This window comes from Littorina saxatilis, linkage group LG2, assembly GCF_037325665.1.
Source record: "Littorina saxatilis isolate snail1 linkage group LG2, US_GU_Lsax_2.0, whole genome shotgun sequence".
NCBI classification, from domain to species: Eukaryota; Metazoa; Mollusca; class Gastropoda; order Littorinimorpha; family Littorinidae; genus Littorina; species Littorina saxatilis.
Window position 1 is genome coordinate 95559426 of NC_090246.1, and position 22905 is coordinate 95582330.

The following is a 22905-nucleotide window of genomic DNA, read 5'->3' on the forward strand; positions in this document are numbered from 1 at the left end:
ATGATTTTCTCAAGAGGGAAAGTAAGAACAGTCCCGACATTTACATTCAATGGTCGGAAACTTGATATTGTGTATGATTTTCAATATCTGGGTATTAAATTTAGCTACAATGGTAAATTTACTGTTGCACAGAAGAATTTGTATGACCGTGCCTCCAAGGCCATGTTTGCTTTATTACGTAAAACTAGAAAACTGTTTTTGCCTCTTGATGTTCAAATTGACCTCTTTGAAAAAACTGTGGTCCCTATTTTACTTTACGGTTCTGAAGTATGGTGCCCTTACATGTCTGATTTAGCTAACAAATTACAGATACGATTTTTTAAGATGATTTTGAAAGTTGGCAAATCAACACCAACAAACATGGTTTTGGGTGAATTAGGTCAGTTCCCTGTAAGTATTCAAGCGAAATGTCGTATGTTGAATTTTTGGTACAAACTTGCATTTTCTAATGGTTCTGACAAACTTTCTTGTGTGACATATCGTTTTTTGTTTAAAATGTATGAATCTGGTGTATACAAGTCAAAAGTTTTGCTTTCTGTCCATGGTGTTCTAAATGAGTTAGGCTTTAGTGATTTTTGGCACAATCAAACTATCAATAATGTAACGGATGGTGGTTATTTTAATACTTTCAAAGCACTGATGAAAAATAGGCTACAAGACCAATTTGTCCAAACCTGGCATTCAGAAATAAATAACAATGAGTTTTATTATAATTATAGAATGTATAAAGAGAATTTTGAGTTTGAAAAGTACTTGTCCATCCTGCCGGTTAATTTAGCAAACGCTGTTTTAAAATTTAGAACACTGAATCATAAATTGCCTATACAAAAAGGTAGGACTCTTGGTATTCCCAGACAAGACAGAATCTGTCACAAATGTTCATCAGGTGACCTTGGGGACGAGTTCCATTATATTTTTGTATGTCCTTTCTTTACCAATTATAGAAAACAGTTGTTACGGTGCTATTATTATGCCCGCCCCAATTCAGTTAAATTCAGAGAGCTTTTTTCCACTACAAAAAAGAGTTTATTGCTAAAACTCGCAAAGTTCATGACACTTGTCATGGACTGTTTGAGAAGCGAGTAAAATTTAATTCTCTTTTAGCTTTATATTCCGTTATCTGTTTTGTGTTGTTTGTAATAGTATTTTTGTCCTTATGTTAACCCACCCATCACCCCCCCCCTCTCCCTTCCCCCCATTTCCCATAGTAAAGAAATGTATGTAATCACTTTGCACTTGTAATGTTTTATTATTTTTTGTATTATTATTATCATTATTATTATTATTATTATTATTATTATTATTATTATTATTATTATTATTTATTATTATTATTGTTGAATTGTTTCTTGTATTGTTTTTGCTCTCCCTCACCCCTCAACTCCCTTTTCTGTACATAGTCTGATTTCTTTTTGTTTTAGTTCCTTTTATTTGGTGTTGAATGAAATGTGTTTTTATTGTGTTTTTTAATTTTCCATGTACCCTCACGGGGTTTTATTGGAATAAATAAAACTTGAAACTTGAAACTTGTGTGTGGGTTTTTGCTAACCATGCATAGCCGAGCACGGGAATTTCGTTGATTCAGGGGTTCCGCGTGCGTGATTCTGCTTGCTGGGCAAAATTGTCGATAACTGAACTGGGGTAGTGACAAGGTGAGTCACGTGATTTTGTCAAGGTTGTCTGTCTGTGAGACATTTCAAGTGGACACTCGAATACTCAGCGCTGGGGAGGACGGTCGTGTCTTATATTTCCTGCGAGCTTTGATGGATTTCATCGCTTTGATTTCTGCATTGATTTCAACGCGCCGCTCTGCATGTACAGGAGGGGCTCCAGGAAACTTCAGTTGAGACCACCTTCTCTCTTCGTCAATTTCTCTTCGCTGTGCGGCGAAGGTTTTTCACCGCTTAAAGGATTCGGCGAGAGGGTGAATGGGGTATCGCTGTTGACGAACAGATGCCATTCAAAGGAGGAAGCGGTTTTCGCTTCAATAAGAGTGCTACTTACATAGGCTTTTGAGGTAATAAATCATTGTTTAACGCTGTTGACGAGTCTGTGTTTGTGGAATGAAATGCTCTTTGTTGTTCTTTCCAGGTTAGCGCATAATTTGCTCTTTGTGACGCTAAAATATTAATCTGTATATGGTTTTTGCAGATATGGAGAGAAGGAAGGAAATGGCTGATTTGTTGTTGTAAAAGTTCGTTTGTGCAGGCCCACGTGCTCGATGAGATATGTAAAGATGACATGTTTAAAGGTGGAGGTTGTTGGGTAGCTTGACATGTTTAGTGCACAGAGGCTTTTTGTTGCAGCCTTCTTTTTCTACGTTCTTTTTCTACGTTCTTCTACAACGGAACGTTTCTGCTGCCTATCTGCGGGATGCTGTGATCTGCGGGACGCTATAACAAGATCGTCTGCGGAGTGATGAAACCAGCTAACCGGCTAACCAGCTAACCGGCTAACCAGCTAACCAGCGACTGGGTGTGGCGCCCGATGTCTCCACTGTTCCCTGCTTCGTCGTCACACCAACCAGCACTTCTTTTGACGGAGCAGTTGTGGAGACTATGAACTAACACACTCAGTGTCAGAAGAAATGCTAAGTTGCACCATGTCTTATGCACCCTTATTACCACCTAGTCATCTGTGATATTCATGATTATACTCCAGTGGTGACAACGTGGGGTGTGTGACACCTGCATAAATTAGCGCTTTTAGGCAGATCAGATATATATTTTCCTAGCTAGCTATACACGGGTTCAGCGTGTTACTATACTTTTCTATTTTCTAACTGGCATTTTGTCAGTGACCACTGTTTTTACGTTTTGAACGTAAAAGAACATTTTGGAGTGAAGTCTCGAGGGAGGTGGCGAGTTATTACATAAACAGGCGTCTGAAACTTATACTTTTGTTGTTTCTATTTAATTGTATGACTGCGAGAGTGGATCGTGGTGTGGTTAGTTAGTTAGAAGTAACTAACCGTTTCATAATCACCTTATGTGATATATTGAAACGTGACAGAAAGTTAAAACGAAGAGAGGCACAGAAAAGCGTGCTATGCAGCACAGCGAAACCACTACCGCACTAAACAGGCTCGTCAGTTTCACTCTGTTTTGCACAAGCGGCGGACTACGGTCATTGTGAAAAAATGCAGTGCGTTCAGTTTCATTCTGTGAGTTCGACAGCTTGACTAAATGTTGTTATTTCGCCTTACGCGACTTGTTAATACTCTGTTTGCTCAGACTTTCCTTTCACAACCTCTGTAAATTTACCCCCATTATGTAAGACTCCCTCCTTTTTACATTTAGTCAAGTTTTGACTAAATGTTTTAACATAGAGGGGGGAATCGAGACGAGGGTCATGGTGTATGTGTGTGTGTGTGTGTGTGTGTGTGTGTGTGTGTGTGTGTGTGTTTTGTGTGTGTGTGTGTGTGTGTGTGTGTGTTTTGTGTGTGTGTGTGTGTGTGTGTAGAGCGATTCAGAGTAAACTACTGGCCCGATCTTTATGAAATGTTACATGAGAGTTCCTGGGTAGGACATCCCCAGACTTTATTTTTCATTTTTTTGATAAATGTTTTTGATGACGTTATATCCGGCATTTGGTAAAAGTTGAGGCGGCACTGTTACACCCTCATTTTTCAATAAAATTGATTGACATTTTGGCCAAGCAATCTTAGACGAAGGCCGGACTTTAGTATTGCATTTCAGCTTGGAGGCTTACACATTAATTAATGACTTTGGTTATTAAAAATCTGAAAATTGTAATTAAAATTATTATTTTACAAAACGATCCAAAATTACGTTTATCTTATTCTTCATCATTTTCTGATTCCAAAAACATATAAATATGTTATATTTGGATTAAAAACAAGCTCTAAAAATTAAAAATATAAACATTCTGATTAAAATTAAATTTTCGAAATTGATTTAAAAACAATTTCATCTTATTCCTTGTCCGTTCCTGATTCCGAAAACATATAGATATGATATGTTTGAATTCAAAACACGTTCAGAAAGTTACAAAGAATAGAGATATAGAAAAACGTGATATCCTCTTAGCGCAAACGATTCCGCGCTTTTCTTGATTGTTAATTTCACTGACTTTGTCACGAGCGGTGGACAGACGATGCTACGAGTGTACGGTCTTGCGGAAAAAATGCAATGCGTTCAGTTTCATTCTGTGAGTTCGACTGAGCTTGACTAAATGTTGTATTTTCGCCTTACGCGACTTGTTACATTTAGTCAAGTTTTGACTAAATGTTTATTTAGTCAAGTTTTGACTAAATGTTTTAACGTAGAGGGGGGAATCGAGACGAGGGTCGTGGTGTATGTGTATGTGTATGTGTATGTGTGTGTGTGTGTGTGTGTGTGTGTGTGTGTGTAGAGCGATTCAGAGAAAACTACTGGACCGATCTTCATGAAACTTGACATGAGAGATCCTGACTCTGGTATCGCCAGCCATTGTTTTCATTTTTTTGATAAATAGCTTTGATGACGTCATATCCGGGTTTTCGTGAAAGTTGAGGCGGCACTGTCACGCTCTCATTTTTCAACCAAATTGGTTGACATTTTGGTCAAGTAATCTTCGACGAAGCCCGGACTTTGGTATTTCATTAAATTTTCAGCTTGGAGGCTTAAAAATTATTTTATGAGTTTGCTCATTAAAGTTGTCATTAAAATCGATTTTTCGCAAACAGATTTAAAATTGATTGCATCGTATTCTTCATAATATTCTGAATCTAAAAATATTACATATGTTATGTTTACTCTTAAAATGTGATCACAATTAACGAAAATAGATTAATTAGTCTTACGATAAACATTTAAGAAATCGATCCAAAAATGATTTCATCTTATTCTTTATCATTTCCCGATTCCAAAAACATATAGATATGATAGGTTGTATTCAAAACAAGCTCCGAAAGTTAACAAGAATACAGAAAAGCGCGCTTTCCTGCTTAGCACAATACGCTACCGCGCTATTCTGGCGTGTTAATTTCACTGCGTTTTGCACGTGGAAGGTGAGCGATTTCCTTCTCGCCGGGATTGACGAAGCTGTACTGTCTTGGTTAAAAAAAACTACAGTGCGTTCAGTTTCATTCCGTGAGTTCGACAGCTTGACTAAGTCTATTTCAGAACTCCCACAGGCCATCTCTTTGAACAATATTGACATCAAGTTCTCGGACACATCCCGTGATCTCGGAGTCTTTTTTGACAAAGATCTTAGCATGAAACAGCATGTAGTCCAAACATGTAAAGCAGCGCGAATGGAGATCCGGCGTATAGGTTCCATTCGACAGTACCTTACCGAAGACGCAACCAAAAGACTAGTCTGTTCCGGCATACTCTCTAGATTAGACTACTGTAATTCACTGCTTGCTGAATGTCCCAAATCTGTCACCAAGCCCCTGCAACTAGTCCAGAACGCTGCCGCTAGACTCGTGTTTCGAACACCTATGAAACAAAGCGTCACGCCTCTACTCAAACAGCTACATTGGCTTCCAGTCGAACAAAGAATTAAATACAAGATCTGCTGCATATTCTATCAAATTGCCGCGGGCACGGCTCCACAGTACCTGTCCGATCTCGTGCAGAAAAACAATCCTGACAGGGTTGTCCGCTCTGCCTCCCAAAATAAATTTGTCAAAGCTCCTAAGTATCAGAGGGACGATCATGGTGGCCGCTGTCTTTCAGTCGCAGCTGATCATATCTGGAACAAACTCCCTTTGTCTCTACGTCTCAGTCCATCTCTGCCTTCTTTCAAAGCAAATCTCAAGACTCACCTCTTCAGAGAAGCATTCTATGATGATGTAGTTGTCGCGACCCTGTGAATGTGCACTTTCGGATGAACAATGTTTACTGTGTGTGTGTGTGTGTGTGTGTGTATGTGTGTGTGTGGACATGTGTGGGTGGGTGTGTGTGTGTGTGTGTGTGTGTGTGTGTGTGTGTGTGTGTGTCAGTGCACATTATAATTGTTGTGTATACTGGGAGTTCGTTCCTGTAAGAGCCTCTGGATTTTTGTAACATTTATGTTTTGTTTTTGGTTTTTGTTGTAAAGTGCTTATGATTGTGTTCTATTCCGTCAATGGCGTCATTCTGGTAATGATGTTGTTATTGCTTTTGTAAAGCGCTTTGTGTGTTCGAAAGCGCTATAGAAATCACCATTATTATTATTATTATTTTAGTAATTTCGCCTTACGCGACTTGTTAAGACCTGATTTTAACAGATTATGGGTGGTGGGTTACACGGTAAAAATTGTTGTTTAAATTGAGTAAATTGAAGTATCTTCATCACTTTATATTAAAATATGACTGCGGGAAAGGAGAAGATGTTCTGCAAAGATGAAATCGCTATTATCAACGATAGGTACTGAATGCAAAACATGTCACCCCATACGTCCTCCTACAAATTAAAACGCATACAATTTATTTTGGTTTTCAAAATGTAAACTAAATGCTTCAAACAAGGAAAAAACACGAATGCTTTAAAACATTTTTGAATGAATGAGCTATCATTTTTATATTTAGTCAAGTTTTGACTAAATATTTTAACATCGAGGGGGATCCCCGGGAATCGAAACGAGGGTCGTGGTGTATGTGTGTGTGTGTGTGTGTGTGTGTGTGTGTGTGCGTGCGTGCGTGCGTGTAGAGCGATTCAGACCAAACTACTGGGCCGATCTTTATGTAATTTTACATGAGAGTTCCTGGGATTGATATCCCCGAACGTTTTTCTCCTTTTTTCGATAAATGTCTTTGATGACGTCATATCCGGCTTTTCGTGAAAGTTGAGGCGGCACTGTCACGCTCTCATTTTTCAACCAAATTGGTTGAAATTTTGGTCAAGTAGTCTTCGACAAAGCCCGGACTTCGGTATTGCATTTCAGCGTGATGGCTTAAAAATTAATTAATGACTTTGGTCATTAAAAATCTGAAAATTGTAAAAAAAAATAAAAAATTATAAAACGATCCAAATTTACGTTTATCTTATTCTCCATTATTTTCTGATTCCAAAAACATATAAATATGTTATATTTGAATTAAAAACAAGCTCTGAAAATTAAAAATATAAAAATTATTATCAAAATTAAATTGTCCAAATCAATTTAAAAACACTTTCATCTTATTCCTTGTCGGTTCCTGATTCCAAAAACATATAGATATGATATGTTTGGATTAAAAACACGCTCAGAAAGTTAAAACGAAGAGAGGTATAGAAAAGCGTGCTATCCTTCTCAGCGCAACTACTAAACCGCTCTTCTTGTCAATTTCACTGCCTGAACGGTGGACTGACGATGCTATGAGTATACGGTCTTGCTGAAAAATTGCATTGCGTTCAGTTTCATTCTGTGACTAGTTCGACAGCTACTTGACTAAATATTGTATTTCCGCCTTACGCGACTTGTTTTTTATTTCAAAAGCCATTATGTGTATCCCCTACCACGTCTCATTTCTAAGTTAAGTTAAGAAAGAAAACAAACATTTGTCAGCAAACATACCGTCGTGTGAAATTCGTCAACAAGAGGACCGGAGGTGAAAGATGCTGTCTCTATGCTTGTCTACTGAGCAGCCATTTGCTAAGTTTCACACTGAATTAAGTTGACAATGCTTGGAGGCGATGTGGTAACACGTAATTCTTGCGTGTTTCTATTTATTACTAAATGATGAATACATGTCTCTTCAAACACGGATTGAATCGTGACCGAAAACGATGCTCCTAAGAGACATCCTCCCTTCGTAAACACTTAAGCCAACAAAGTTCACTCTTCACTTCAAAAGCTTCTACGATCTTGAAAAGAGATTGGGGAAAATGATGCTGAAAGCGAAAAACTAAACTGAGCAAAAATATTATTGCACCCATTTTCGTAACCCAACTAAAACTATCATTCCCGTGCCATTTCATTCAAACTTTATATGCCATTAAAAGACTTTTACTTGGCAATCTGGTACACTTTTCGGATCAAAGATTTCTGAAATGGGTATCACGTGACCGCCGCCGAAGTAAGGGTACCTTCACAATCGACCTGACAAAAACGTCAAGTACCGATTAAAAAATCGACACAAATTCAGAATAGGCTTAACTTGGCAACCTTTACATACGATGAAAAAGCCACATCAGGTATCTTTCCAGAACAGGTTGTTTTGTTTTGCTATTTTGCGCATCTCTTCTATAATGTCATTTCTACTGATGCAGGTGTGGAGCGCATGAGCAGTAGAAAACGAGAGGTTTTTGTGTCCATTTTGAGGGGTACCATGACAAAAAGCGCTGTATTTCAGCAAAGCCTAAATGGATTGCTTTGAATCTTTCCGAATCCCAAGTCGACATAGTAGGAGACGTACGTCCGGTAAAATTTCGCATCGTTACATATATTTGTTGAGATGATGTGCAATCTTCCGGAAAATGTTTTAAAACGTGTCATAGGTTTGAAGGATTACATCCACAAAAGTCATGACTGTGCATGCATACAGACAAATGAGTGTTACAAATACTGCCACAGTTTAATTTAAGTACAATCACTAGTTTACGTTTGCTAGTCCTGTAAACACTATCAATTATTTTGGAGGATTGCAGTGCGATAGCGATGTCTAGTCATATATGACCGCAGCATGTTTTGATAGGCACTCATGGTTAACCGCCCTCAATGGCAAACAGCCTGAACGTTCCATTTTTTCTCATGTGTTTACATGACTAGCAAATGTCCGTCGGTGGTCATACTATAATGACACTTTAGCAGTTCTTCTAACAACCATTTGTCTGTATGCGTGCAAAGTCATGAATTTTGTGGATGTAAATTCACAAACCTGTGAGGGGTTTAAAAACATGTTCCAAACGAGTGCATAACATCTGATTACAAACCTGAAGTGATCCAAATTTTTTTCCATGGTAAGTCTTATGTGTAGACTTGCGATCCTGAAAGTTTCGAAGCAATCCATTTAGACATAACTGAAATACAGCGCTTTTTGTCATGGTACCCCTCAAAATGGACACACACAAACCTTTCGTTTTCTGCTGCTCATACGCTCCACACCTGCATCAGTAGAAATGACATTACACAAGAGATACACAAGATAGAAAAACAAAACAACCTGTTCTGGAGAGATACTTGATTTGGCTTTTTCATTGTATGTAAAGGTTGCCAAGTTACGCCTATTCTGAATTTGTTTCGATTTTTTAATTGGTACTTGACGTTTTTGTTAGGTCGTTTTTGGGGGTACCCTTACTTCGGCGGTAGTCACGTAATACCTATAACAGAAATCTTTGATCCGAAAAATGTGTCAGATTGTCAGGTGAAAGGCAATTAATGGCATATAAAGTTTGAATGAAATGGCACGGGATGAATGTTTTACTTGGGGTACGAAAATAGGTGCAATAATGTTTTGCTCTGTTTACATTTTCCTGAATTAAGTTCACACGGGTCTATTTCTAAAGCGAATGTATAACGCTCACGTTACAACCAGGAAGTTGAAGACAGGAAAATTTACGGCCAAAAGGACTGCCTCACAAGTGGTGCCAAGAGCAACACAGTTAAAAATGTCACTTTACACTACAAATACCTTCACATCCGTATTTGAATGTTTAGTTATTCAAATTCCTAACACTAATAATAATAATAATAAATAGAGAATACTACATGGCTTGCTGTGTCGTACCAGATTTACATGAGTTGTTTTTTTAAATATTGAACTGCGTGTATTTTACTGAAAATGTCCTGCATTCGAGGCAGCTAAATTGAAGACGCTTGTTTTAGAACCTCGATCTCTTCTAAAGCCTCGTGCAATCTATTACGTCAAAGCAAAGAAACGTCACTCTGAAAGTGTGGCGTGACGTGTTAGTTCTAAAGATTCATCGAGGGTAATTAGAGAGCGCAATTTGTGTTTCTATAATGACGTTTGTCTCGGTGACTTTGGCATCATAAGCAGTGGAAAAACAGGTCCCTGCCAGACTTGCTTGACATGACCTCATTTACATGATATACACACGTGTGATTTGAACGATTATTATCTCACGGGTGTCTCTCTCACGTATGTAGGATAATAGACATTCTTTTATAGCGCTGTTCACCGCCAAATGGCAGTCTCATGGCGCTTTACATTAGACATTAACATTTAACATATCAAAAGTTTTCTCGTAAGAAATAACATTAAAAACAATTCATAGACAACGAAGTAGTAGGTATCGCGCACGAACCGGACCCTTTTTTTTTGCACAGCTGCGCAGCCGCGCAGCCGTATTTTGATAGAAGGTTATAGGTTAAGGTGCCTGTGTTTAAGTAGTGATAAAGAGGGATTGCGTATAAACGGTTTATTGCGTTTTATATTTTGTCATGTGATTTCATGTGCCTGTACCTGTTGCTCGGTACTAATGACCACTCCAGCTGGGGTAAGCACCAATAAAATTCAGTAATTGACCCTCCCTCTGTGTTTTCACGGGCTTGGGACCGTTTTGACAAGGTATGTCAAAGCCACATTGGGGGTTTTTGGGATTAAACAATACGAGCATTATTTACAGAAGCAAAACATGTCTTATCAAATTTATTTACAAAAACGACAAAGTTGTTTGGCATTGGAATGTTCCCCATTTCACAGAACCAACCTGTTTTGTGAGTAAAGGTAACCCTCAAGAACTAGTGGATAACATGGTTAACTACCTAGAACGTATCTCCGAGGCCTCCTGCGCTCTTCTTTGTGAAGAATTTAAAGATGTGTTTGATCAGTTGACTGAGATCGAAGAGACACAACAACAAGAGACAGATAGCCTCAACATCCCCGTAGAAAGACTCAGACAGAAATTATATGAGTATTTACAAGAACTGCCTGTCGTAGGTTTCAATTCTTCTCGCTACGATCTGAATGTGATCAAACCTTTTCTCATTGAAAAGTTTGTCAAAGACAAAACAGCCCATAACGATCTTCCAAAAGACGAAAGTCAAACAGACCCTGTTTTTGAACCAGATGGTTTTGATACCGTGGGTGAAGAAGAAGAAGAGGAAGAGGAAGAAGAAGAAGAAGAAGATGAAGAAGAAGAAGACAAAGAAGTCAAAACAGAGGGAAAAAAGAAGGCCCCTAAAAGACCTCCTTTCAAGTTTGTTGTTAAACGAAACAATCAGTATATGTGTCTTTGTACAGGCAAACTTCGGTTTCTCGACATCAACAATTTTCTTGCACCAGGTTTTAGTTATTCCAAGTACCTCAAGGCGTTCGGTGTCGAAGAGGAAAAGGGTTTTTTCTGCTATGAATACGTCACTAGTCTAAGTACACTAGACGAAAGAGAACTCCCACCCCATGCAGCTTTTTTTAGTAAGCTCAAAAACTCAAATATTTCTGATACAGAGTACGCTTTTTGTCAGCGTGTATGGACTGAAAACAAAATGATGACTTTGAAGGATTTTTTGGTGTGGTACAACAACCTAGACACAGGGCCGTTTCTGGTTGCTTTGCAGCATCAGATTAGTATGTACGCTAGTCTGCGAGTTGATTTGCTGAAAGACGGTATTTCTGTCCCCGGTGTGACACTGAAGTATCTGTTTGACACGTTGTCTTCAGATACCTACTTTTCACTTTTTAACGAAAAACAAAAAGACGTTCACGCACTTTTGCGAAAGAACATTGTCGGGGGTCCGTCTATTGTTTTTCACAGATACCACGAAAAAGACAAAACATACATTCGTGGTAATCAGGACAAACCGGTACAGTCTGTTCAGGGATTTGATGCAAATGCGCTGTATTTAGCTGCACTCATGCAAGACATGCCCACAGAGCACCCTGTCATTCGTAGAAAAGAAAACGCTTTTAAAGCGGAAAAAACAGATCCCTACGGTCAGCTAGCTCGGGAATGGTTGGAGTGGGTCATGGCATCAAAACAGATCCATCTCCAACATAAGTTTAACGCGAAAGAGAAGGCCCTTGGTCGAAAAAAGATTAGAGTTGATGGTTGGGATGCCGCGAATCAAATTTGCTATCAGTTTCACGGATGTTTGTTCCACGGGCATGACTGTTCTGTGACCGCTGGTAAAACGACTAACCCTGTCACCGGAAAAACACTAGTTGAACTCAGAGAGCATACAAGCAACATCACCAAATACCTACGTGAGGATGTGGGTGTGACTGTCGTCGAAAAATGGGAGTGTGAATGGCACGCAGACAAAAAACAAAACACCTCCATTCAGGCTTTTCTACAAGATCGTTTTCCGACACTTAAACCCTTCCGCCATCCTTCTACCATGACAGATCAAACTGTCTTAGATGCGGTGCAAAACAAAACTTTGTTCGGGTTGGTACAGTGTGATATTTATGTACCTGATCATCTAAAAGAACATTTCAGTGAAATGCAGCCTATTTTCAAAAATGAGTCTGTCAGTCGAGAACAGATCGGGGTTTTTATGAAAGACTACGCTGAAAAACACAAGCTCTTATCCCAACCACGTCGTACACTTGTAGGGAGTTACCACGGTGAACAAATTCTGCTAGCTACACCCCTCTTGTTTTGGTACGTGCAGCACGGGTTGATTGTTAAAAACATCACGCTGATCGTAGAGTATCAACCCAAAACCTGTTTCCGTCAGTTTGGTGACAGCGTTTCAAACGCAAGACGAGCAGGAGACCAAGACCCATCAAAAGCTATCTTAGCTGAAACTTTCAAACTGCTCGGTAACTCAGCCTACGGGAAAACCTTAACTAACGTGGCCAACCATCGTGATATTCATTACGTTTTGTCTGATGAGGCCTCAAAACTGATCAACAATGGTCGTTTTCAAAAACTAACAGAAGTAACAGATTCTGTCACTGAAGTAGAGATGGCTAAAAAAAAAATCAACTGGTCACTCCCCTCTCAGATTGGTTACTTTGTTTACCAGTACGCTAAACTACGCATGTTGGAGTTTCATTTTGATTTTCTAGATAAGTTTGTGTCCAGAACCGACTACCAGCTTTTGGAAATGGATACAGATTCTCTATACATGGCGCTTAGCGCTTCAACGTTAGAAGAGGTGGTTCGTCCTGAACTACGAGAGCAGTTTTACCAAGTGTATAACCAATGGTTCCCTGCACAAGCCTGTGACCAACACGAGGCAGCCTTCCAAAACACCCGTTTAGCTAACGCCCCATGGGACGCGACTCTCTGTCAGGCCTGTACAGCGCGTGTCCACTATGACAAACGAACACCCGGTCTCTTTAAAACCGAATACCAAGGAAATGCGTTTATTGGTTTGTGTTCTAAAACCTACTTTTGTGAGGGAGACAGTGGGAGTAAATTTAGTTCAAAAGGCTTAAACAAAAACCAAAACAAACTGACAAAAGAGTCTTACCAACAGGTGCTTCTAACGCAAGAAAGTGGTGGTGGTACAAACACTGGTTTCAAGACAGACGGAAAGTCTATGTTCACGTATTCCCAAACCAGAAAGTCACTCTCGTTTTTCTACATCAAGCGTGTGATCGCTTCTGATGGGGTTTCAACCCTACCTACACCCGTCTAACGGGTCTCTTTCTTTTTTGACTGTGATACCCCTCTAATGGGTCTCTTTCTTTTTTTGACTGTGATACCGCCGCCTGTGATATGGTTAACATTCCAATGCCAAACAACTTTGTCGTTTTTGTAAATAAATTTGATAAGACATGTTTTGCTTCTGTAAATAATGCTCGTATTGTTTAATCCCAAAAACCCCCAATGTGGCTTTGACATACCTTGTCAAAACGGTCCCAAGCCCGTGAAAACACAGAGGGAGGGTCAATTACTGAATTTTATTGGTGCTTACCCCAGCTGGAGTGGTCATTAGTACCGAGCAACAGGTACAGGCACATGAAATCACATGACAAAATATAAAACGCAATAAACCGTTTATACGCAATCCCTCTTTATCACTACTTAAACACAGGCACCTTAACCTATAACCTTCTATCAAAATACGGCTGCGCGGCTGCGCAGCTGCGCAAAAAAAAAGGGTCCGGTTCGTGCGCGATACCTACTACTCAACGACCACTTAAAGTTATATACGATAATCTAGAAACATAATGTCAGAATAGCTATATAAACGCTATTGTGTTTTAATCGTAGCAATAGGGTCCGATATTTAGACGAGACAAGTATAATGCCGACGAGTCGGAGACTAAGAATAAAGTAAAAAAATAGGGACTATTTGAATGACGCGCATTTGACACTCTTGAGTGATTAGGCTGAAATGAAATTGCCTACAAAATGTCGTCTGCATAACTGCATGTTCGACCCGTGTTGTTCGTTGTATAAATAGCTTAAACAATGACGACAACTCGTTGATTACTGGAAAATAAACCACTAGTGGGTATTTGCAGCCGCTTGGTAATTCACTCGTGTGCTCCGCTCCGCACACTCGTGAATTACCAAGCGGCTGCAAATACCCACGAGTAATTTATTTTCCAGTAATCAACTCGTGGTCATTGTTTAAGCTCTATTTAATTCGTTGGCATACTTCAAGGTATTTGTGAGTTTACCATTGCATGTGATTCTAAATGTTATAATTATCAAGGTTAGACTCACCTGAAAACCTCTTCAAATTGTAGCCTTCCGTATTATATTTGGAATAGGATTTTGGTTCTCTTCCACACACACACACACACACACACACACACACACACACACACACACACACACACACACACACACACACACACACACACACACACACACACATTAACACGAACAACACAATGACAAAACTGAATGATAGAACAAGGCAAACGCTTTATTTATCACATTCACAATCAGATGAATACAATAATGCATTTAATATAACATATAGTTGCAACAAGCATTATACTCAATCACCAGGTCGATTTACATACGAAACAGCTCTGATTTGTTTCAAAACTACCGGAATACCACAGACACTCATGCTTAGACAAACATATAGTGACTCTCAGACAGACAAGCACGCAGACAGACAGACAGACATAGAGACAGGCTGGCAGGCATGCAGGCAGGCTGGCATACGCGCGAGCAAGCACACACACATACACACACACACACACACACAAACACCCACTAACACATAATTATGAACATACATGTGCATAATAAAAGGCTCGTACAAGGGAAAAGCGCGCAAGCTTGTCCGTACAAGTAAGATGAATCAACAACAGTAGTGATCGACACAATAACATTTTTAGAAAATACACATTTAAATGAGCAAACATGTCATGCATTATCTGTAAAAGTATGCAGAATGACAACCAAATATGGCACTGTGTCGATTCCTGTATAAATTATTATGAGTTATTAGCTGACTGTTAGCAAATGATAACAGACATGTCGAGAAAAAAGATATCAAGCATGAGCCTTTTAGGCGAATGCTGATATCGTTTGTGAGACATGTCTGTTATCATTTGCTAACAGTCAGCATATTAGAAATAATGGTTTTATTACCGTAATTCGACCAAAAGAAATTTCGAAGCGAACCCGCGAATTAGACAGAACAGCCGCAATGGGAACTTGAGCGCTCCTACCCGATTATGCCTGTCAGTCAAAGAATTATCGTGACCTGGGTCAGCCAATCAGAGTAACACACCTGACGTGATCATGAATATTCACAGGTCATTGCACTGCACACTCAGATGATGGGCGGTGCCTTGCTGTTCCGTAAAGCACCCACCGACAAAACTCGCTTTTCGTTATTTTTTTAGATAAAGAGAGTATTATCTGACAGCATTTGAAGTGTCATTCTTTAGAATAAATCACGCTGATATTGTTGATTTACATTTTTACTTTGTCTTGTTAATTTTTAGCTTGATAAACAAAAAGGGTCCCTGCCTGAACGTTATAACATTTAGAGGGTCACCTAGAATCCGTCCTGATTGGTCAAAAAGCCATATGGGGCACTGAATTGGTAATAAATTATTATATTGTATTTGCAGAACTGGTTTACAGTCAAACCAATTAAGGAAACTCCAATGGCTTATTCCGAGTGTATTTTCAATAATCTGTATCATCTTTACTGATCTTTTGTCTTTGGACACGTAGTCAACACGTGTTGTTGGTCACGTAAAGCATGTATCAACAACAACAAACTAGTGTTGTCATTCAAATGCATTTCGCATATTGTTGATTAAGCGAAGCTTTATTTCTGGCGTGTAATTATTTATTGGGCTCTGGGAAACAATGATACGTAAGCGCGATATTTATTGGTAACCAAAATCCTGGTAGCTAAGAAAAGAGCAAACACTGAGATGAACCAAAGCGACTTTCATCCTCAAAAAGGATCATCGCCGCTAGCTCACACAATCCTCAATATAGCTATTCTGATGAACACGTGGGGGAATTCGGGGGCTGTGATTGGATGGTCTCTTCCGATCATCAAAGCATAATGCGGCGGAAGTCGGCCATTTTACTCAATATCCAAAAGCATATTGTCGATAACAAAGACGCATGGTTCCGGTTTCTTCCACGTGTATAAAGTACACGCATACCTCGCCAGGTTTGTTTCTGTGACTAGTCGACAGACGATGCCATTTGCTTTGTGTGTGTTTTTGTTGTTGCTTACTGTACATGACATACATTACGTGTAAAATCCAGTTCTTTAACAGGCAACAAACCTTGCAAATTTCCAGAAGCTGCAATCTGAAGCGACCTATCTCTGATTCTAGCAGACGATCTGATCATCTCTCCAATGTTTAACACAAAATCAGCAAACTCTCCTGTCACATAGAACGTCCATTGTATAGTGCAATGTTGAAATGAAGTTACCGGTCTGAAACATTTAGTCGTTTCTTCTGAGACAATCCTTGTTCTCTTATCATCTACAGATTTACCGCAGTCTTCACCACGCGAATTCCCAACAGAAGTCAGACTTTCGAACATACAATATACGTAGGCAAGCATGATACGTCATGACGTCATATGATTCCTAGCATATTGACGTAATGCTAAACATCCGGTTACCTCGAGTTTTCTCCGTAATACATGTCCGTGGGTTTTTCAATGTTCGCTTATTTCCGTGGCTTCATGCGGAAAGTGAACCGTCGTCTGCAATCAACGACATGGACCATTCTGGTACTTGTTGCTGACAAAAACATGATTTTAACACAGAATGTAATGTCAGAATAGCTATATAAACGCTATTGTGTTTTCATCGTAGCAATAGGGTCCGATATTTAGACTCGAACAAGTATAATGCGACTCGTCTTCGACTCGTCGGCATTATACTTGTCTCGTCTAAATATCGGGCCCTATTGCTACGCTGAAAACACAATAGCTGGTAATGTATCGATTGGAGATTGGATTTCCCTTCTTTGAGTCATGTGACGTCAGAGGCTTACAAAACTTTATAATTGGGCGTTTCAGGTTGACCGACACTTTAAAGGAACTACAAAACACACGTCATGTGTTTCATTGCATGTGTGTGTGCTGTTCAATGTCAAAACAACAACAAAGTCAGTACATGACGTGTGTTGTGTAGTTCCTTTAAAGTTTCGGTCAACCTGAAACGCCCAAATATGAAGCTTATGTGTTTGATTGCATGTGTGTGTGTGCTCGTTCAATCGTCAAAACAACAACAAAGTCATAGTACCTGAAAGGAATTCGATCGATACATAAATGTTATTTGCGTTTTTGACCAAAATATAATGACATTTTACACAGATCTCGACAGTCATTGTTCACCTCGACCGCTGGCGCGGTCTCGGAGAACAATGACTGTCTCGATCTGTGTAAAATGTCATATTTTGGTCAAACACGCAAATAACGTATATTATTCAAGGAAATCTAACTACCACATACGTACACAGTCATTTAGCGAACACACTCATCATATCCCATATAGATCTTTAGTATCTGTGAACACCAATACCTCAATAATCTGTCCTGTTTTTGCAAATGGAAGTTGCTTGTTCATTCCAATTCTTGTTATTCTCTCAGATGCCAGGAGATTGGTTCCGTATTACTCTCATGGAACGAGTATTTCGTTTAACATTTGCTAACTCTAGCATTATATCATTGATCCAACTATGCCCAGTGGCGGATTTAGGGGGGGCTAAGGGGGCCCGGGCCCCCCTTCGGGGAAAAGAAGAGAGAGAGAGAGAGAGAGAGAGAGAGAGAGAGAGAGAGAGAGAGAGAGAGAGAGAGAGAGAGAGAGAGAGAGAGATGATTTTAAATGACAGTTTCTGAGCTCAGGTGGCCCTAGATTGCAGCATTTTGCTTCCTTGAAAAAAAAAAATTTCCGGAACCCCCTAGCATGTTCGGCTTTGCGCCTTCAAGTTTGTGCAAAAACGTTTGGGTGCCCCCCCCCCCCCCCTCCTTAAGATCCTGGATCCACCCTTGATGCCTGCCTGGAATGATACAATGCAGAGTACCTGCTCACATATAGGCCTATCTGAAGACATTTTGACGCATCCATTCATTGAAAAACGTGTGGGTATAGTACATTAGTATGTTAACAAGTATTTACAACATGTAAAAAGCAAGCATTTGTTCACAAGTTTGTAAGAATTGGGTAACTTTCTCAATAAGCAAGAAACAGAATCACGTGTTTAACATATTTCCCTGCCATACGTTGTACAAGTTCAACAATTAAAATAGCCTGTCTTTGTTGGCACGTCTCAATGAATTTGGCCGTCCAACTATTGCATAGGTTTGTAAAATTCCCCTCGTTGTCCACCGAAAAGAAGAAGGGCGTTGGTCCAATCAGGCATATTTTATGCCTATCTGCAAAATAAGACCACACACACACACACACACACACACACACGCACGCACGCACACACACACATACATACGCACGCACGCACACACACACACACACACGCACGCACGCACGCACGCACACACACACACACACACACACACATACACACACACACAACACACACACACGCACGCACGCACACGCACACACACATACACAGACACATACACATACACAGACACACACACACACGCACGCACGCACACACACACACACACACACACACGCACACACACACACACACACACACACACACGCACGCACACACACACACACACACGCACGCACGCACGCACACACACACACACACACACACACACACACAACACGCACACACATACACACGCACACACACACACGCACGCACACACGCACACACACACACACACACACACACACACACACACACACACACACACACATACACACACAACACGCACACACAGAATATTAGGTCTTGTCAGAATATTCTCTACATGGGTCAAAGATTTAGCACCAGCATGCTCGGAAGTTATACTCCTTTTAGTTTGTGTCATCAGATCACAGCAAATACAATCACATCATATTATTAACTCATTCGCTGCGTGTCGGAACTGGAATTCCGACACCTGTGTTTAGCGTTGGCTGCGTGCCGGTACTTGAGTTCCGACGGATATCACGAATTTTTAACGGTGTAAACGGTCCTGCTGACCAAGGGAAACAACCCCTGCAATGAACTTCTATCTGTCTACAGTGGTACCATTCACTGTAAACAGTTCCTTCCCTTAAATTGTTGGGATTAATAAAAATTTTGTTGACGGTGTGCGACCCACGTGTTTTGACTTTTCCAAGATGGCGGATCGTTCTGCTGAGACGTAGTAACTTGAAAAGAGTGCTAGAACGTGTTATTCAGTACGGTTCTGATCTTGACCTCAGTGATGATGATAGTGGAGATGATATTTTAGATTCTGGTGACGATTTTGTGCCAATGGACGATCATTTGGGTGATGATTCCGGCAATGCAAGTGTCGATCATGACATTGTGTATGATGAACCCATGACGTAGAAAGTTTTTTTGTTTTGCTTCAAATTGGATATTTTGCCTGGATATGAAGACAACAAAAGGTATGTACTTTCAAATGTTTCATATATTTTCTAAAAGAGTAAGTTCCAAACTTTGCAAAAACATAAAGTATGTAAGGTTATCTTGTGTTGTTGATTTTTAATAATTTTTTCAAAATGGCTCTAAATCGCGCGTTGGCAGGGAACACAGGGGAAATTTAGACGCGCAGCGCTTTGTTAAATCTTAACAGCGTTTCGGTTGGTGTAAATAATGTCATAATCAATAGCTCATATCATTAAACGGTGCCAATCAGACAAAAGTTTCGCATACTAGTCTAAATGCAAAATTTCACCACGATTTTTAATACAAACGTAGGTCAGCAATATGCTGCCATGAGTATCCTTTAACCCCGAATGATACTTTTTGCCTAATTTTACATATATATATATATATATGTAAATCACCCGTTAACACGTAGATCGACAGGCACACTGATATGTGTATATATACAGTGGAACCCCTCTTTTTTAAGACCCCCCCAATTTAAGACTCCCTCCTTTTTAAGACCCTGTTTTCTCAGACTTTTTGTTCATAACCTCTGCAGATTTACCCCCATTTTAAGACTCCCTCCTTTTCAAGACCTGGTTTTCTCAGATATTAAGAGGTCTTAAAAAGGGGGTTCCACTGTATTTTTGTTGTGGGTATTGTATTTAAGTTACCTGAGATTCTTGAACAATCCTTTCTTTCCGCGAACGGGAGTACTGGTACAGACTGAAAGGACATGAATCGAGAAAAAGTGTCAGTACATATTCACAAAGAACAGCAGTTGCAAAATAAAATTAAAAAGAACATATCCAAAAAATATTCAAAGGTATACATAAAGAAAGGAAAGTTACAGACAGCCTGTCATAAAAACAGGTGATTTATTATATTCACCAGGAAATGCAGTCACATAGCAAACTACATTGCTAGCTATGTAAACAGTCGGCGAGCTTTTCTCTCGTACGTTGAATATTAAATGTGTGTTTTATTGTTTTTGTCTCATGTCGTGTTCCATAATTATCAATGTTTAAAGAAATAATAAACAAATGAGTAAATAACACTCACACACAAAATCTGATCTTCCCATTTCATTCTACTTAAAGTTATAATGAAACTATTAATGACAAAATATGGCTCATACCACGTGGACATCTTTGTTTTGCAACTATTGCACTATGAAGAACATCTTTCATTCCAACTAACCAGATTGAAACAAAGGCGACGATAGCGACCAGGGCCAGGAAACCTGTGATCCCAGACACGACAGGAACCACGGGGAATGGTTTCACAGGCTCTGGTTCCGAAACTATGAGGGGAAAAAAACAGCAACAAATTTAACATTCCTTCTTGAAGATGTTGTGAGAAAAGACAATGTTCTAAATTCGCAACAAGGGTGACAACTCCGCTTTTCGCATGCTTATGTGTTTGCTCATTATATTTTCTTAATATTTCATTTGCACTTATAAACATTGTTTTAATGATTGGTTGTTTGACAGATTGAATGATCTCTCTCTCTCTCTCTCTCTCTCTCTCTCTCTCTCTCTCTCTCTCTCTCTCTCTCTCTCTCTCTCTCTCTCTCTCTCTCTCTCTCTCTCTCTCTCTCTCTCTCTCATAAATTAATGATCTTTCTGATTGGTTGATGGATGTAAGGATGGATCGACTGATCAATTGATGGATTGAGTCAGAGTTCCACATTTGTATATTAATTGTACTGATAGAAGAGGATAGCAACTTGACAGTCAATCGATTTACATCAACAATATTTTTTTCGTAAAGTAAATTGAATACAAACTTTGAACATCGCAGATCGGGGATATTCCCCATCCATTTTCACAACCTTCGATGCACTCCCCTGACACTATGTCACACGGTTGTTCCCCTTTACAGCGACCTTTACATGTCTGGTTGCAGTTGAAACCAAAGGTTCCGGCACTGCATTCTGTATTTTGAGGAAAAAAGTACTCACACTCAAAAGCATTTAACAGAATCATCCAAAACTAACCGAAATAAAAAAACATAAAAAAGCATGCACCAGCATAATTATAAGAAATGAAAAATGCAACAACTAACTAAACACATTTTTGTGAGGAGGTTAATGTTTGTTTTTCAAATGTATTTTTGACAATACAGAAAAAAGGAGACACTACACAACGTTGTTGTGGTGTTTTTGTTTGTCTAGCTTACGGTTTTGCTTTGACAATCTGTCTTTGTAAACGTTGTTTGCTTAACTGCCAGAGATTATTATTTTTGTATTTCTTTTTTTTATCTGAATTGTAATCGTTAGAAGAGGAAGCTTCAAAACGGCCATGCAAATAATAGTTTTCTTAATCCCATTAACTTTTTTGTTGATAACACGATGGAATAGTAACGGTCTGCAATTCGTTGTATGAATTCATAGGACAACATCAAAACCGAGATTGGCCGCGGCGGCCATTTTCCTGCCCACGCCACATTGTGAGCGTGGTTTAAAGAAGATATTGTGCCAACATCAACACACATACTGATCTTCTAAATTGTCAAAAGAAAGACTGCTTCTTGCCCAAATCACCAATCACAGAATTTCGTTAGTGTATTTCATCTTGATTTTTTAATGATACCTAGGTGTTTTATAATTAAAGGCACAGTCCTTCCTTGGAAAACAGTGTGGCTGACCAACTCAGATCAATCCAGGCTTATGCATGGGACAAGCTCACACCTCCATTTGGACATATACAAAAAATCAACATAGCATCCTCACTTCTTCCAGTGCAGGGTGATATTGTGTCTTGATTCATGTATTTTAAAGATTGCCACAAGTGTTGGTTAAGAATTCACTTCATCAAAGACAATCCTCTCAGTCTCACTGCACAGAAAGCACACAGTCCGTTGCTTGTGGGTATGTTACCAAGTGGTTGCTTGGGGTGGTCTTTTCCAATGTCAATACATGGGCAAGTCTGAGATGGTTAATCGAATCGTTTATACTTGACGGACTATGCCTTTAAGGATACAATAAATCCTACGACAAAGAGACTGCCAACGTTCCAAATTTCAGAATAAAATAAAAAGAAAGTAAAGTTGTCGGCTTCCTGGCGAGTGGGCGAAAACTGAATTCCATCAAGATAAGTTTATTGTGATATTTGTTTGTCTG

At 39.5% G+C, this 22905-nt stretch overlaps 2 protein-coding genes across 6 annotated transcripts in view; both read right to left on the minus strand.

The window, feature by feature from the left end:
• Positions 1-7873, minus strand: part of LOC138960233 (chitinase-3-like protein 1) — a 42447-nt gene extending 34574 nt beyond the window's left edge. Inside the window, exon 1 of the mRNA XM_070332026.1 lies at positions 7487-7873. The gene's annotated coding sequence lies outside the window, so the exon portion shown is untranslated. The remainder of the gene's footprint in view (positions 1-7486) is intronic.
• A 6803-nt stretch (positions 7874-14676) lies between these two features.
• LOC138960234 (neurogenic locus notch homolog protein 1-like) overlaps positions 14677-22905 on the minus strand; it is a 75468-nt gene continuing 67239 nt past the window's right edge. For 4 of the 5 annotated variants that reach the window (XM_070332030.1, XM_070332032.1, XM_070332031.1 and 1 more), the window contains 4 exons: positions 21571-21717; positions 20982-21084; positions 20456-20507; positions 14677-18654 (listed from right to left, as the gene is read on the minus strand). In XM_070332030.1, coding sequence (XP_070188131.1) covers positions 18634-18654; positions 20456-20507; positions 20982-21084; positions 21571-21717 — 323 coding nt within the window. In that variant the 3' untranslated portion in view covers positions 14677-18633. The remainder of the gene's footprint in view (positions 18655-20455; positions 20508-20981; positions 21085-21570; positions 21718-22905) is intronic. The other variant, XM_070332029.1, reaches the window with a different exon arrangement.